The sequence below is a fragment of the Gallus gallus genome, chromosome 8 (genome assembly GCF_016699485.2).
Source record: "Gallus gallus isolate bGalGal1 chromosome 8, bGalGal1.mat.broiler.GRCg7b, whole genome shotgun sequence".
Lineage (NCBI taxonomy): Eukaryota > Metazoa > Chordata > Aves > Galliformes > Phasianidae > Gallus > Gallus gallus.
In genome coordinates this window covers 6,862,133-6,875,000 of record NC_052539.1, presented here as the reverse complement: position 1 = coordinate 6,875,000, position 12,868 = coordinate 6,862,133, and the positions used below count along the sequence as shown (strand labels likewise).

Here is a 12,868-nt window from a genome sequence, read left to right as displayed (position 1 = left end):
ACTAGCAGTGTACGCCAGCATTTGCATTAAAGCCTCAGCCTCACAACATTTCTGAGAGCACACTTTTGTAAGACAGAGAGGCTGTGCACACTTTTGCTACCAACAGGATTTTCACAAAGAAGTTCGGGTGAGTTGTGTATGTGGAGGCCCCTCTTCCTCCAGCTTCAGCTTGGTATAGGCAGAACATGATGCCAAATTTCCAGCTGCATCTAATAGTAACTCACAGTCCATACACAGGAAGATCACTCAACAACCCCTGCATGTGGCAGTCTTGAAAGCATCCTTGGAAAAGCTGCATATAGAAAGCTTCCTCTTCTCAGACTAAGATAGCCAAGGCTTGTTTAAACCAATTCTTCAAACCTGCACAGACACCTGTCTTGCTGGATGTTACTCAAAGTTGCCAGTTGAGTTTTCACTTCTGTATTGCATAACTGTACTGCTACTTCAAAAAAAAGAGATGAGTGCTATAATTCAAACCTATGGTTAATAGCGGGTGCTACAGCCCACTGACATACATGGCAGAGAAGAATCCAGGTAAGTTAACTATAATTATTATTTGCTCTTAAAGCTTCTGACCTGCAGTTAAGTAGGCCCAGAGTGGCTGTCCTTTAAAGTACAAAAGAACAGGAAAGACATTTTGCACTGATTACTGCTCAGCTGATTTTTTTTCCTTCCCACTTATTCAGCCAGCAGCACTCCTGAATGAGGAGAAAACAACTAATTACAAACTCTCCTTGCAGCACTTACCTGCAAGGCAAAAAAGATAGCTGCATGAAATTCTGCTTTTTGAACGGACTCAAAGTATTCAAACTGTCCTACAAACTTAATGGTAAGGACTTGATGTCCCTTCCTTTCAGCAACCTTATTCCTATGATTCACAACAAAGCACACAGCAAAAACTGACTAGACAGGGATGGGAAGTGATGGCTGCAGACCAGAGCATAATGAATAGACAAGGGCATTCACCATCACGTTACTTACCATAATCAGAAAACAATAGCAAAGCAGCTATTCCCCCAAACAAGTGCCCTTAAACCCACTTAAGGTGGCCCACTGTTCACAGAGCACACCAGCCAATTGCAGCTGTCTACTCGCCCCAACTCCACTACAGAGCAAACCTACAGCAATAGGTAATGACCAAAAATTACTCCTATTACTAGCAAGAAGTAGTCGCTGTTTTTCCTGCCACCAACTTCACAGCAGCTTCACTTGAGTGGGATACTTACCATCTACTCTGACAGACCACTTTAGGATCAAGTCCATGGGTTTTGCTATGACACGTGTCCTGCAGACACAAACATCCAATCCTCCCCTGTAAGTCAGCAGTCAGACAGGGCCACCTTAGCAGCTGTAGTCCGCTTCTTTTCTACTTGTACTTCCAGCCAATGACTTTTCTACAGCTCACACTTGTGTCCAGTCTCTTATCACCATGGCTCACCCCTCAGCTGAGAGCACTTACCCCACCTTTCTGTTCTCACATTTTAGTACATCCATCCAGCTATAAACACCAAACCTCCTCCTGATGTTTGAAGATTTGAAACCCATTACCAGCAAGCTGTCTTTAAATTGAGAATTACCACCAGCTTCCACAGCAGACACAGCACTGGGCCTTGGTCTTCCACATCTGCTGGACGGTTATTTCAAGTACAAGCAGCAGCCCTGGCTGAACATCAGAAGGATGACACGTGGAGAGGTTCAAGGAAGAATGCTTTTCTCATCTTTGCAGAAGTTCTGAACATTAGGACGACATATGTAGAGGATTAAGGAAGAAAATGTTTCTCATCATTGCAGAAGTTCCCTACTCATCTGCGCTTAGGTGCTGGACTGACACAAACACTCATCTCCAACTAACAGAGGAAGGCCCACACCAGGTTTGCTGGATTTATGGTGATCAGCATCCAAAAAGAAAAAAAACAATGGCCAAGGGAACACAGAATCATAGGGGCTGGCTGGAAGGGACCTCTGCTAAAGCAGGTTCCCTATAATAGGTCACACAGGAAAGCGCTCAAGTGGCCTGGAATATCTCCAGAGAAGGGGACTCCACCACCTCTCTGGGCAGCCTGATCCACTGCTCTGCCACCTGCACAGTAAATACAGAACTGTAGGGGATGGAAGGGACCTCTAGAGACGTTCTAATCCAATCCCCCCATCAAAGCAGGCTCCCTAGACCAGGATGCACAGGTATCCAAGACCCAGTGAATGCTTGTCTCCAGAGAAGGAGACTCCACAACCTCCCTAGGCAGCCCGTTCCAGTGCTGTCACCCTTACCGTGAAGAAGTTCTTATGCACACTTGTGTGGGACTTCCTATACTCCAGTTTATGGCCGTTTCCCCTTGTCCTGTGGCCACACAGCACTAAGAAGAGCCTGGTTTTGTCCCTTTACATACTACACCTTAGATATTTATAGAGATTGATCAGATCCCCAAAGAACTTCTTCCTTGTCTCAATATGAAACTTCCTATCTTGCAATTCGTGCCCACTGCCTCTTGTTCTGTCGCTGGGCAGCACCAAAAGAGCCCAGCCCCATCGCACAGATAAACAGCCATGAGCTCCGCTCTCAGCTTCCCCTCATCAGGGAGATGCTCCAGGCCTTCACAGTCCTCACAGCCCCCGTGCAGCTACCAAAGGAGTAAGCAAGTACGCCACGGGACTGCCCGCAGGATCCTCCTGCTGAGTGGGAACGGGGCAGCAGGAGTCCTCTGGGAGAGAGGGCGCAGCACCGCTCAGACGGACCGCAGGAGGGGCTGAGGGCCACCTCGGGAGGCCTCGCTCCCCCCCCTCCACCCCCGCACTCACCACACGAAGTCGTTGCTCTTGTCCTCGTAGGAGTTGAGCAGCCCGTTGCAGAGCGGGGTGAGCAGCGGCCTCTTCCTGCCCCCGCCTCCCGCCCCGCCGCCTCCCGAGGAGCCGCCGCCGGGCCGCGCCGCCGCCGCCAGCCGGGCCAGCCCCGCGCCCGCCGCCGCGCCCGAGCCCGACACGGCGGCCGCCACCAGCACGGGCCGCGCCGCCGCGCCACCCGAGGAGGACGAGCCGGGCGCCATGGCCGCGGACGAGGAGGAGGAGGAAGAAGAGGAGGAGGCCGGGGCGGCGGGCGGCGCGGCGGGGTGCGGCGGCGGGCGGCTGCCCGACATGCCGAGGCCGGGCCGGGCGGAGTGGGGCCGAGCGCGGCGGCCTCAGCGCATCGCGCGCGCGCGGCGCCGCCGGAACAATAAAGTTTGTTCGAAGAAGGGGAAGGAAGAAGGGAAAAAAAAAAGAAGAAGAAAAAAAAAGCCCAACAAAACGCGCCCGCCCGCGCGCCCCCGGCCCGGCGCTTGTTCAATCTTTATTGACAGGCGGACACGCCGCCGCGCATGCGCCGCCCGCGGCGGGGCCCCTCCCCTCAGGGCGGGGCGGCGGAGCGAGGCCCGGGGCGGCCGCAGCGCGGGCGGTGTGGTGGGCTGTGTTTGTGTACGGGTCCGTGGGGTGCTGAGAGGCTCCCGGACGGGCTGGGGTTTCGCCCAGAGTTTCAGAAATCCCTCTGTAAGCACGCGGGGAGGGCAGTCTCAGTCTGCCGGGGGTTTCTTGGCTTCCCCTTCTGCCTCTCCCTTCAGTCCTTTCCGATGGCGGCCCCCGGAGCTCTGCGTCGTGGCCATCGGTACACACAGGGACGTGTTGATTGCCCTGCAAGGAGCCCCCGGGCCCAAAGACACTTTCTCCCTGGACCTGTAGTGCTGTGAGCCGTGCTGAGGGCAGAGGGCTTCAGCAAACAGCAGCTGTCTGCTCCTGAGTGTAGAATCACAGAGCTGTTTGAGTTGGACTTCAAAGGCCACCTGGTCCCACTGCCTGCACTGAGCAGGGACACCCACAGCCCCATCAGTGCTCACAGCCCGTCCGGCCTGACCTCGATGTCTGCAGGGATGGGGCGCCACCACCTCTCTGAGCAACCTGTGCCAATGCCTCACCACTTGTATTGTAAAAAGCCAGCTGTGTCTTTCCAAACAGCTTGTAAAAGTACGCAGCCTGCTTTGCATTGAGTAACTGTACTGCCTGCCATCTGCCTTACCTGTCGAGGGTTAAAGAGATTTCGAGGCAGCTGGTGAAACTCCAGGGCATTCCCCAAGGTTGGTAATCCCAAAACCAGGTATGGGGAAATACCCACAGAACTGAGTTCTGCAGCACTCCTCCCAGCACGGGTAGCAGAGTGCACCTTCAGTGGGCTGCAAAACCAGTACGATAGCTGGTAAAACTGGTCTGGGAGAAAATGGTGGCCGTGGGTAGGCAGTGTTGGTCAGCAGCCTGGTGTGTGACAGGGATGGCCAGATCCTACATCTCCCAAAAGGAGTGCAAACACAGCTCTGATTGTGCTCCAGGGATCCTGATGTGCAGGGACAGCTGTGGGGCGCTGCTGCTGACCTCTAGGATGCAGTTGGGCGTTTGCCTTTGTATTCACTGCTAATGTTGTTTAAAAAAAAGAAACCCACAACAATCCAAGCAGACTGACAAACCTGAGCCAGGAAGTCAGAGCCGCTTCTCTTCACAATCTGTCAGCAGTCTCACCTTTACAAGCTGACATCTGCCACTGCAGTCACTCCCGTGAGTTAACTTCTTGTTGCTGCTACTGAAGTTTCCTTTCTTGGGGATTTTGAGGGGTCGTGTTTTGTTTTGAGCCAAAGATTCTGCACCCTACTCGCATAAGTAACCTTCTGGCTGGCAAGTGGCAGGACTAAGTCCACAAAGACACTGAGACACTGAGTCCCCATGAATTTCAGTGGAAGCCAAAGAGGAGTGATAAAACATCTTTCTTTGAGCCTGATGTCTGTGTGCATTACGTTTCCTCTTACTAAAAGAAAGGAAAACAACAATTCCTTGTCTTCCAGAGCAATATCAGAAGCTACAGGGATGAGTGTCTGCAGTGGACTATTATGTTATCCAGGGAAAAAAACAAAGTCGTAGCAAGCAATAATAAAGGCAATAGTATGTCTGAATGCTTCATGCATACCAAAATAATGTCTGGTCATTGAAAAGCCATGCAGTTCTTGATACTGTTGGTGGCTGTGCACCAGGGAGGAAAACATGACACAGGTGAAAGATGTTGGAGGTGTGCTGTTTTCCCTTGGTGTAACTGTCTTTCACAACGCTGCCTACATCCACACGCTGGAGCTGAGCAACAGTACCTGCAGTGCCTGAAGGCCAACACTACGATACTGAGCTTCAGGAAATCATTATGAGTTCCTGGAGGCTCTGGAAGCAAAGATATTGTCTGTGCTTCCCTGATGAATATTGAGCAGCCTATGGCTTCTGCTAACCACCAGAGACCTTTCTTTCCCTGTGTTACCTTGCATTACCAGTTCCAAGATCAATGCGTGCAGCCTAGGGGAAGATTAGATACTACTACTTACAGATACCTGTGCACTGTACCAGGATAAAGAACATGGTTTTAAAGCTCATCACAGAATCATAGAATGGCTTGAGTTGGACGGGACCTCAAAGATAACCTAATACCAACCCCCTGGTTGCCAACCACTAAGTCAGTCACTAGAACAGGTTGCCCAGGGCTCCATCCAACCTGGCCTTGAGCACCTCCGGGGATGGGGCACCCACAGCTCTGGGCAGCCTGTCCCAGGGCCTCACTGCTCTCTCAGCGAAAAATTTCCCCAACATCTAATCAAAATCTCCTCTCTTTTAGTTTAAAACCATTCTCCCTTGTCCTACCATATAAATTTTTTGAGAACTGTAGGAAACTGCTCTTCTTTTACTGTATTCTCCACCCTCTGAAGATGATCACTGGCCATGTCCTGCACAGCCACGTGTTGGATGAGGCAGGAACCTCACACTAAAGGAAGGAGCAGACAAGTAGCATCTATAGATGAGTGAGCCCTCGTAGCAGCATAGGTTCTGCTCTTCTGGATACATAAATCCTGCTCATTATAGGTTCGTGCCTTTTATGCCTGCAGCTCCATTTGCCTGTGCAACTGGAAGCTGTGATACCTGCTGTCAGCACGGCTGCAGAACTCCAGGAAGACCTCATCTCCTTCCATGCAGAGCGACATGGGCCAGGTGTATGGGGAAGCCACAGTCCTGTCCTGGACTCCACTGCTGATTGCCAGTGACCCATTAGGAAAATTACTTCTGCTTCCTTTGCCTGTTGGTCTGCTCAGCAGCGCTGCAGCCCCTGCTAGGAGCTGCCCCTGGGCTGGGGAATTGCTGCTCCAGAGGTCATTAGAGAGCCTTATTAATAATCATTGCATTAACCTCCCAGCTAGCCAGTGACAGAAATGCTATTTCTTCTCATTTTCTAGCCGAGAAAAATGAAGCACAGACAGATTCATCACCTGGTTACGGAGTCAATGGGAACTTTAATGCTCCATAAATCTGAAAATTAGGCTGTCAGCAACTTCTCCTAAAGCAAACTTGCAGCACAGCTATCTGGGAGACCCCGTTCCTAACCATTAGACACACTCCTTCCTCTGCTTAAAGGGAAGACACACATCTCCAAACTTTAATTCCTGAAATCAGATGCAGGGATGTGGGGACCTTCAGGGCATGGTGGATGGGCAGCACTGTTGGCTTTTACTTTTTTTCCCCCTTTTTAATGTATTTTTCTCGTTTAAAAGTGTAATATCAAGTATTTCTGCTTGGAATAATGAAACATCTTCTACAAGGGGAAACAAACAAGTTAAAAGCAGATCTTACTGCTGAACACCACATTCAAATGCACGTACCCAAGGGTAGAGGAAAGGTTGAACCTTATATGGCTCAAACCTTTGCTGTGAGTCTTTGACCTTCTATTCGAAGAGTGGGCTTTGCAGGCAATGGATGAAACCCTCAGCTCACTGCCTGGCATCAGCAGGAGGAGTGCAGGTTTCTCTGTCGCACAGGCTTGACCCCAGCCTTGATTTATGCAACCCTGGATCTGTCCCAGGATGCTGCAGGTCCCTGCATGACACAGGCCTTCCTTATCTATCACACTTACTCCCAGCCATGCACCCCAAATCTGGCCCAATTGAGCCCCTGCTTTCGCTCTGACTCTCCACTAATACACCAGGCCTAAGTACACCTTGACCCAATTCACTGCCTGTGCAACTGTACTAGTCATTTTGATAACAATAAGTTTGGCATTTCTGTCCAGTTTGATTTCTTTCCTATGAAACAGAATTGACACTGGTGTAGTTTATAAGCCTAATCCAACCCACACCAAGCCTGTGCAAGGCAGTGCCTATTCTTCATTGCCCAAACCAAGGCAGGACCCGCTGCATCTCCTCCTTGAAGCCAGAAACAAAATGATGTTTCTGCTGATTAGCTGGGGAGAAGTCTCCTGAGGGCTCTGGAGCTGGCAAAGAAAAGTTGCCCTGTCTTGAGGTCCCCTTCATTGTCTGAAGATCCACGTACACATTTCCCTGATGGCTGAGCACCTCTCTTGCCTTCTGCCCACTGCTTTGCCAGGCTCTTCTCCCATGCATCAGCTCACTGGGATGGATCACTGTGACGCTGCCTTGTGGCTAACAGGCCAGGTACAATGTGGATTTTTCATGATTAAAACAGACATCACACTGTCACTGCTCTCATCCCTCCTTGCGTGTGTGGCCAGAGAAACACAGTGTGATACTGGCACAGGCTGCCCAGAGAAGCCACGGGTGCCCCACCCCTGGAGGTGCTCAAGACAAGGTTGGATGGGGCCCTGGGCAGCCTGTCCTGGTGGGGGGCAGCCCTGCCCACAGCAGAGATTGGAACTTGATGATCTTTAAGGTCCCTTCCAACCCAAGCCATTCTGTGATTCTGTGATACCTAGACTGGAAATTAGGACTATGCACAGAATCCAGCACCAAGCAGTCCTCACTGCCTTTGGACCTCAGCCATGCAACCTCTGCCTGGGAGAGGTATTCAATCTCAGTTCTGGGCTTCTCCCCCTAGTTTGGGCTTTTTCCATCCCCTATGTCCATCTTCTCCAGACATGCTTCAACCCAGGAGCTGAGGATGCTTGCACGGCAGCAGCGCCCTGAGATGCTTCAGCAGCATCGGAGCTGGGCAGAGAATGGGCTTTGCAGATTCGGCTTGTTCTCACTACCGGGGTTTGCCATCAGAGGGCAAGCTCAGCCCAAGTGAGAGCCGGTACAGCCTGCTGCCAGGCTCCTGCTGCTGGGTGATGGCAAAGGCAAGCAGGGCCGATCCCTGCCTGTCCCGCAGGAGGCGGGGAAGGCGAGCCCATCCATGCAAAGATCTCTCTCCTTGTTCCCCTGAGAGCAAATCCTGCTCTGCAAGATTACCAGCAGCAAACGGCGAGGAGGATGCTGCAAGGCTCCTGCAGCTCCAAATTTAATACAGGAGTAGTTCCCAGGAACCTTCTCCAGCCTCTCCTCTTCTGGTAGAAATCCTACTGACACCTCATGATGAGCTTTGAGATGGAGAAAGGCAGTGCTGAATGGGGCTGCTCCCCTGAACTGTCAGTGTGGCTGCACAGCCCTGGCAAAAGCAGTGTTACTGCTGCTTTGGGGATGTGCAGTGACTTTAGGTGACTGGGAGCAGTCCCGAAATACCAAGCAACCTTGGTGTAGCAGCGGGAATATTCTCCATCCCCTGTGTTTGATCAGCTCACGTGAAGGCATCCTCCATGAGGACAGTGCTCCTGAGCCCTTCAGCTTGTGGCACAAGGAGAAAGGCTTTGAACTACAGCCGGAGTCTGGCACGTGGTCCCTCTGCCAGCCCCATCTGAGACCCTCCCAGGGCATTTGGCAAGGGATTGCATCTCGCCAGCCCCACCGCCGCGTTCCCCCTCCTTGCCTCTGCCAATACATCTCGGCCTTAATCCACACCCCCTCCTCGCCCCGGCTCTTCCTTCAAAAAGCCTGACGCTGGAGAGCTTTTCAGAGGGGAATAATGAACCAGACGCTTTCCCGGTGTCTCTCTTTGTTGTTTTCCAGCCGTGGGTCTCCCCTGAGGACAGAAGGCCCTTTGTGCTCCGTGGGGTCCCCTTACAAAAGGAGGCTTGTGTATAGAGCATCCTCCTGTTGGGTACCACATCATACTGAGCTTTTTCCACCTCTGAGCCAATAGCTCAAACCTTGGCGGTGTGTGGTGCATGCCTGTAGGACAGCTCGGTGCTACTCTGCCTTCCAGCCGGACGGTGAGTAAAGGGTTAACCTGGCTGTCATCATCTCCCCTGCCCATTTGGTATTTGGATTGGAGCCACATTTTGTTCTCTAGATGGCCAATAATTGAATAAACTCTGCATCTCGGGTGAATTCAAAACCAGGGAATGAGCGCTCCCCATCAGAAGTTGATGCGATTTCCCTTGCAGGGGTTTTTGTTGGGAGCCAGAGCATCAGGGCCTCCTTTGGTGAATGCCCCGGTGGCTTTAAATTTAGGGCTGTATATGCATAAGGGAGGTCCCTGTTTGCTCCCTGCTAGGAGTGAAATACAAGACTGCAGCCTCACGAGTGAAGCTCAAAGCTGTTTAGCCGTAAGGAATGTGCTGGGTGCTGGCTGGGTGATGTCCTTGCCCAAATCGTTCCATGATCCTGTGATCCTAAGAGCACTAGGAAAGAAAGGCAGAGGCTTCACATGCTGCTGAAGGGGATCTCGGTATGGCTGAAAGAAGAGAATACAGTGTAGCTGATTAACATCATGCACATTAAATATCGGGCACTTCTCATGTACCCTTGCCAGAAGTCACTCTTAGCTTCAGGTGGCAAATTCCCACTGTAACTTTGCATGTGGGCATGCGGTGAGCCCAAAGAATACCGCCTCCTGAAAACTCAAGGCTGATGATTTATTGAGCTATTTAAAATATATCTGCTTCGGTCCTTCTTTGTATTCCCTTTTCACAGATATTCACACAAATGCCTTTGAGTCTGGGAACCAGCAGCTTTTTGGCATGCGTTCATTTTGCAAACAGGGGCATTCACACCAGAAATGCAGTTCTAGGCTTTCAGATCCACGCGGTCGGCAGGCGGAGATGCACCATGCAATCTGCCCTAGCAGAAATACCTGGCACGGCTCGCGCTTCCAACTTCACCCAGCAAAATAATTGCACGGGGCTGTTTACTGTCAATCTGCCGACTGCGTGTTATTAATAGGAGAGATGGATCGAATAATTAGGACTAATGATTAAATTAGAGAAAGTTATCATCTATTTGAGAGCGGTTCGGGGAGAGAGGCAGCGTTTGGCGATTAAACCGATAGGCAGAAATGATTCACTCCGCTTTGCAAACATGCTCTGCATTATGGCAATACACAGCCGCCCACCCCACGCTCAGCCCTCAGAGCAGAGAATATGGAGGGGAAAGAACAGAGATAAGCTCCGAATGCACCCAAAAGCACCAGACAAGGATGAAACCATCCCTTGAGGAAAAGGCAGAGAGGGACTGTTTTCAACTACAGCAAAAGTTGGGCCCTGCTGTTGTGGTAGTTCCTATTGCCGGTGAAATCGAGAGGATCCAACCTCTTGGAGATGGCATGGGAGGTGCCATATGAAACGGAAGCAGGTCACTGTGCTGGGTCCTCTGCCTCCAGAGCTTTTGTCCTGCCTTGGGAGTGACCATGGAGGGCAACATAGGGACATGTGCCTGCAGACAGGGCTGTACAGGCAGCGGGGAGCATTGTGAAGCTGCAAACAGGCACCAAAGGGCATGATTCACTTTAGCCATGTCGGCCATCCAAAAGCTGGCTGCGGCAGCAAAAGCTGTTGTCTGGGTTCCCTCAATGGCCAAAGAAAGGAACGGGTAGCTGTTTTAGAGTGATGTCATCCAAACCAGTTGCCTCAGATACCCGGGGTAAAGCAGCCTCTGAGCTCCTGCTCATCCCTTCAGTGACCAGAGAGAGGGCCTGGATGACTTGGTTCATTCATACTACTAGCTTTCCAAACACCAAATGTGAGGTGAGATGAATTCATCCCAAGCGTTGTCGGGATTTTCCATGGAGTTATCCAAAGAAGGTGAGATACCCAAGGGTCTGTTGAATGGATGAAAGCCTTTCCTAGACCACCCTGGGCTGAGCGGTGTCCATATGCCAGCCCTGGCGCACACCTTTCAGCCACCCGCTGCCCACAAACCCATTTCTGTTGACAGTGGTGTTCACCAAAGCTGGGAAAGTGTTGAAAAAGGTCATCCCACAAAAGTTCAAGGATTGAAATTCGTTTGTTTCCAGGCGGGAGCTGTACTTGGGGTGGTTGCTATCCCAAGAGCTGTCGAGCCAACTCATTTTCTGGTAGGAAAGGTGCCAGCACGTTGAAGGCTGAGGGAATTTTGTGGAACACGTTCAGAAAGCAAATGATTGATTCACAATCATCTGTGGTGGAAAGCTGATTCCAGGAATTATGTGCATGCCAAGCTGAAGCCCGTCGAAGCCAGAGAAAAGGCATCTTTGAATTCAGGTCATCAGTCAGCAATGGGAAATGTCCTGAGGCCCCGACGCAGGAAAGCTTCGCTTCCAGCGTGTGCTTAAGTTTAACTAACCTCCGCTAACGTCAACGGTGATAAAATTAAACATGAGGTCAAGATTTTGGATAAGAGTGCTTTATGGCCTGGAGGCTTATGTGGCTGGGGAGGTCGGGCCAAAGAGCGGGCCGTTCGATATTGAGGAATCTAATCAAGGAGCTCCTGCGTAAGCTGCCGCGTGAATCAGTGAATAATTTGGAATAACAGACACATCTGAGTAATTCTTGACCTACTGGCAGACAATTCACGCAATGTCCATTAGTGATGTTATTCCTCGCAGAGGGCTTCTTTGGAGGGTTGTGGGCCTGCAGCCAGCTCTACTGGGTGTTCCATGAAAGGAGGAGCTGGGGGACATGGAGCCAGTCCTTCACCCACCGTTGGCCCATTGGGACAACAGGACTTTGGGCAAAGAGAGATACTCTGGTGTTTCGAACTGCCTTTGAGAAGAATGGGCTCAAGGCAAGGTTGGCGTGGAACAGAGAGATCACCACAAGTGCAGAAAAAGCCTTGCTTCAAGCTAAAGCAAGGAATCAAGGACTAAACAAGCTGGAGAAAACTAAGCTTCATTGATTCTATGCATCTAATAGATAATTACCAGCCTCCAGTGAGACTTTACATCAGGATAAAATACTTGCTGAATTATGAAGTGAGAAATAGGCTTAGATACCCCAACACACATAGGTGCTGCGGCAGAGTAGCTGTATTTAGGGCAGGGTCATGGTTGGCTGTGCTGTGGGTTTTACCATGTTGTACCAGAGAAATCAGGCCTTCCATTAGGATGCTGCTGTAGAGAGCAAATTGTGTTTAGGGGGATTTGTAGATTGTAAATAGTGGTAGCTAAACAGAGATGCTTGGCAGAGAACAAGAACACTGGAAAAACAGAGCAAAGGAAGCAGTGACCACCAATAATTCCTTGGGCTTCCTTCGGGTGCCTCATGCCTTCACTTGTCTCCATGGACCTGGGGACTCCAGGGCGCACCAGGCATCCCCATGCCATGGGGATATGGCTGTTGCCCTGGGGCAAGTCCATCCAAGCTGCACTGAGCCCCCTATCCTCCCTATCCCCCCAAGTTTCTGTACACCCTTTGTATGGGTGTTGCTGTGCTGGAGTCTCCCCGTGCTGCCCCTGCCAGCTGGCACCTGCACGCATGGCAGACAGCCACCGAGACATGCCACTTAGCTCCGCGAGCGGCTGTAGAGAGAGCCTGACAAGATCAAATGCTAATGGAGAGGTTTTCTGAAGGTCGAAACTGATCTTCTTGAGGGCATTCGTGGCAGGGAGATGCCAGAAGAAACCAAATAACCAGTGCATCGTGGAGTAAATCATTTAATTTTAAATGTTCTCTGGGCAGGATTTTATGAAGAAAGAAAAACCCATTAAGTGCTTGGAAAGCTGTGCTGTCCTAAATCTCCCCTTTGCTGCAACTCCCATAGAGCATCGCAGCCCAGAGCTACAG

At 51.0% G+C, this 12,868-nt stretch overlaps 1 protein-coding gene across 8 annotated transcripts in view; it reads right to left on the bottom strand.

Moving 5' to 3' along the window:
* RFWD2 (ring finger and WD repeat domain 2) overlaps positions 1-3,340 on the bottom strand; it is a 128,177-nt gene extending 124,837 nt beyond the window's left edge. For all 8 annotated transcript variants that reach the window (XR_005861883.2, XR_003076415.3, XR_003076417.3 and 5 more), the window contains exon 1: positions 2,797-3,340. Coding sequence is in view for 2 of the 8 variants with exons in the window: in XM_015290523.4 (XP_015146009.1) it covers positions 2,797-3,131 (335 nt within the window). In the remaining 6 variants the exon portion in view is untranslated. The remainder of the gene's footprint in view (positions 1-2,796) is intronic.
* Positions 3,341-12,868: the final 9,528 nt, after the last annotated feature.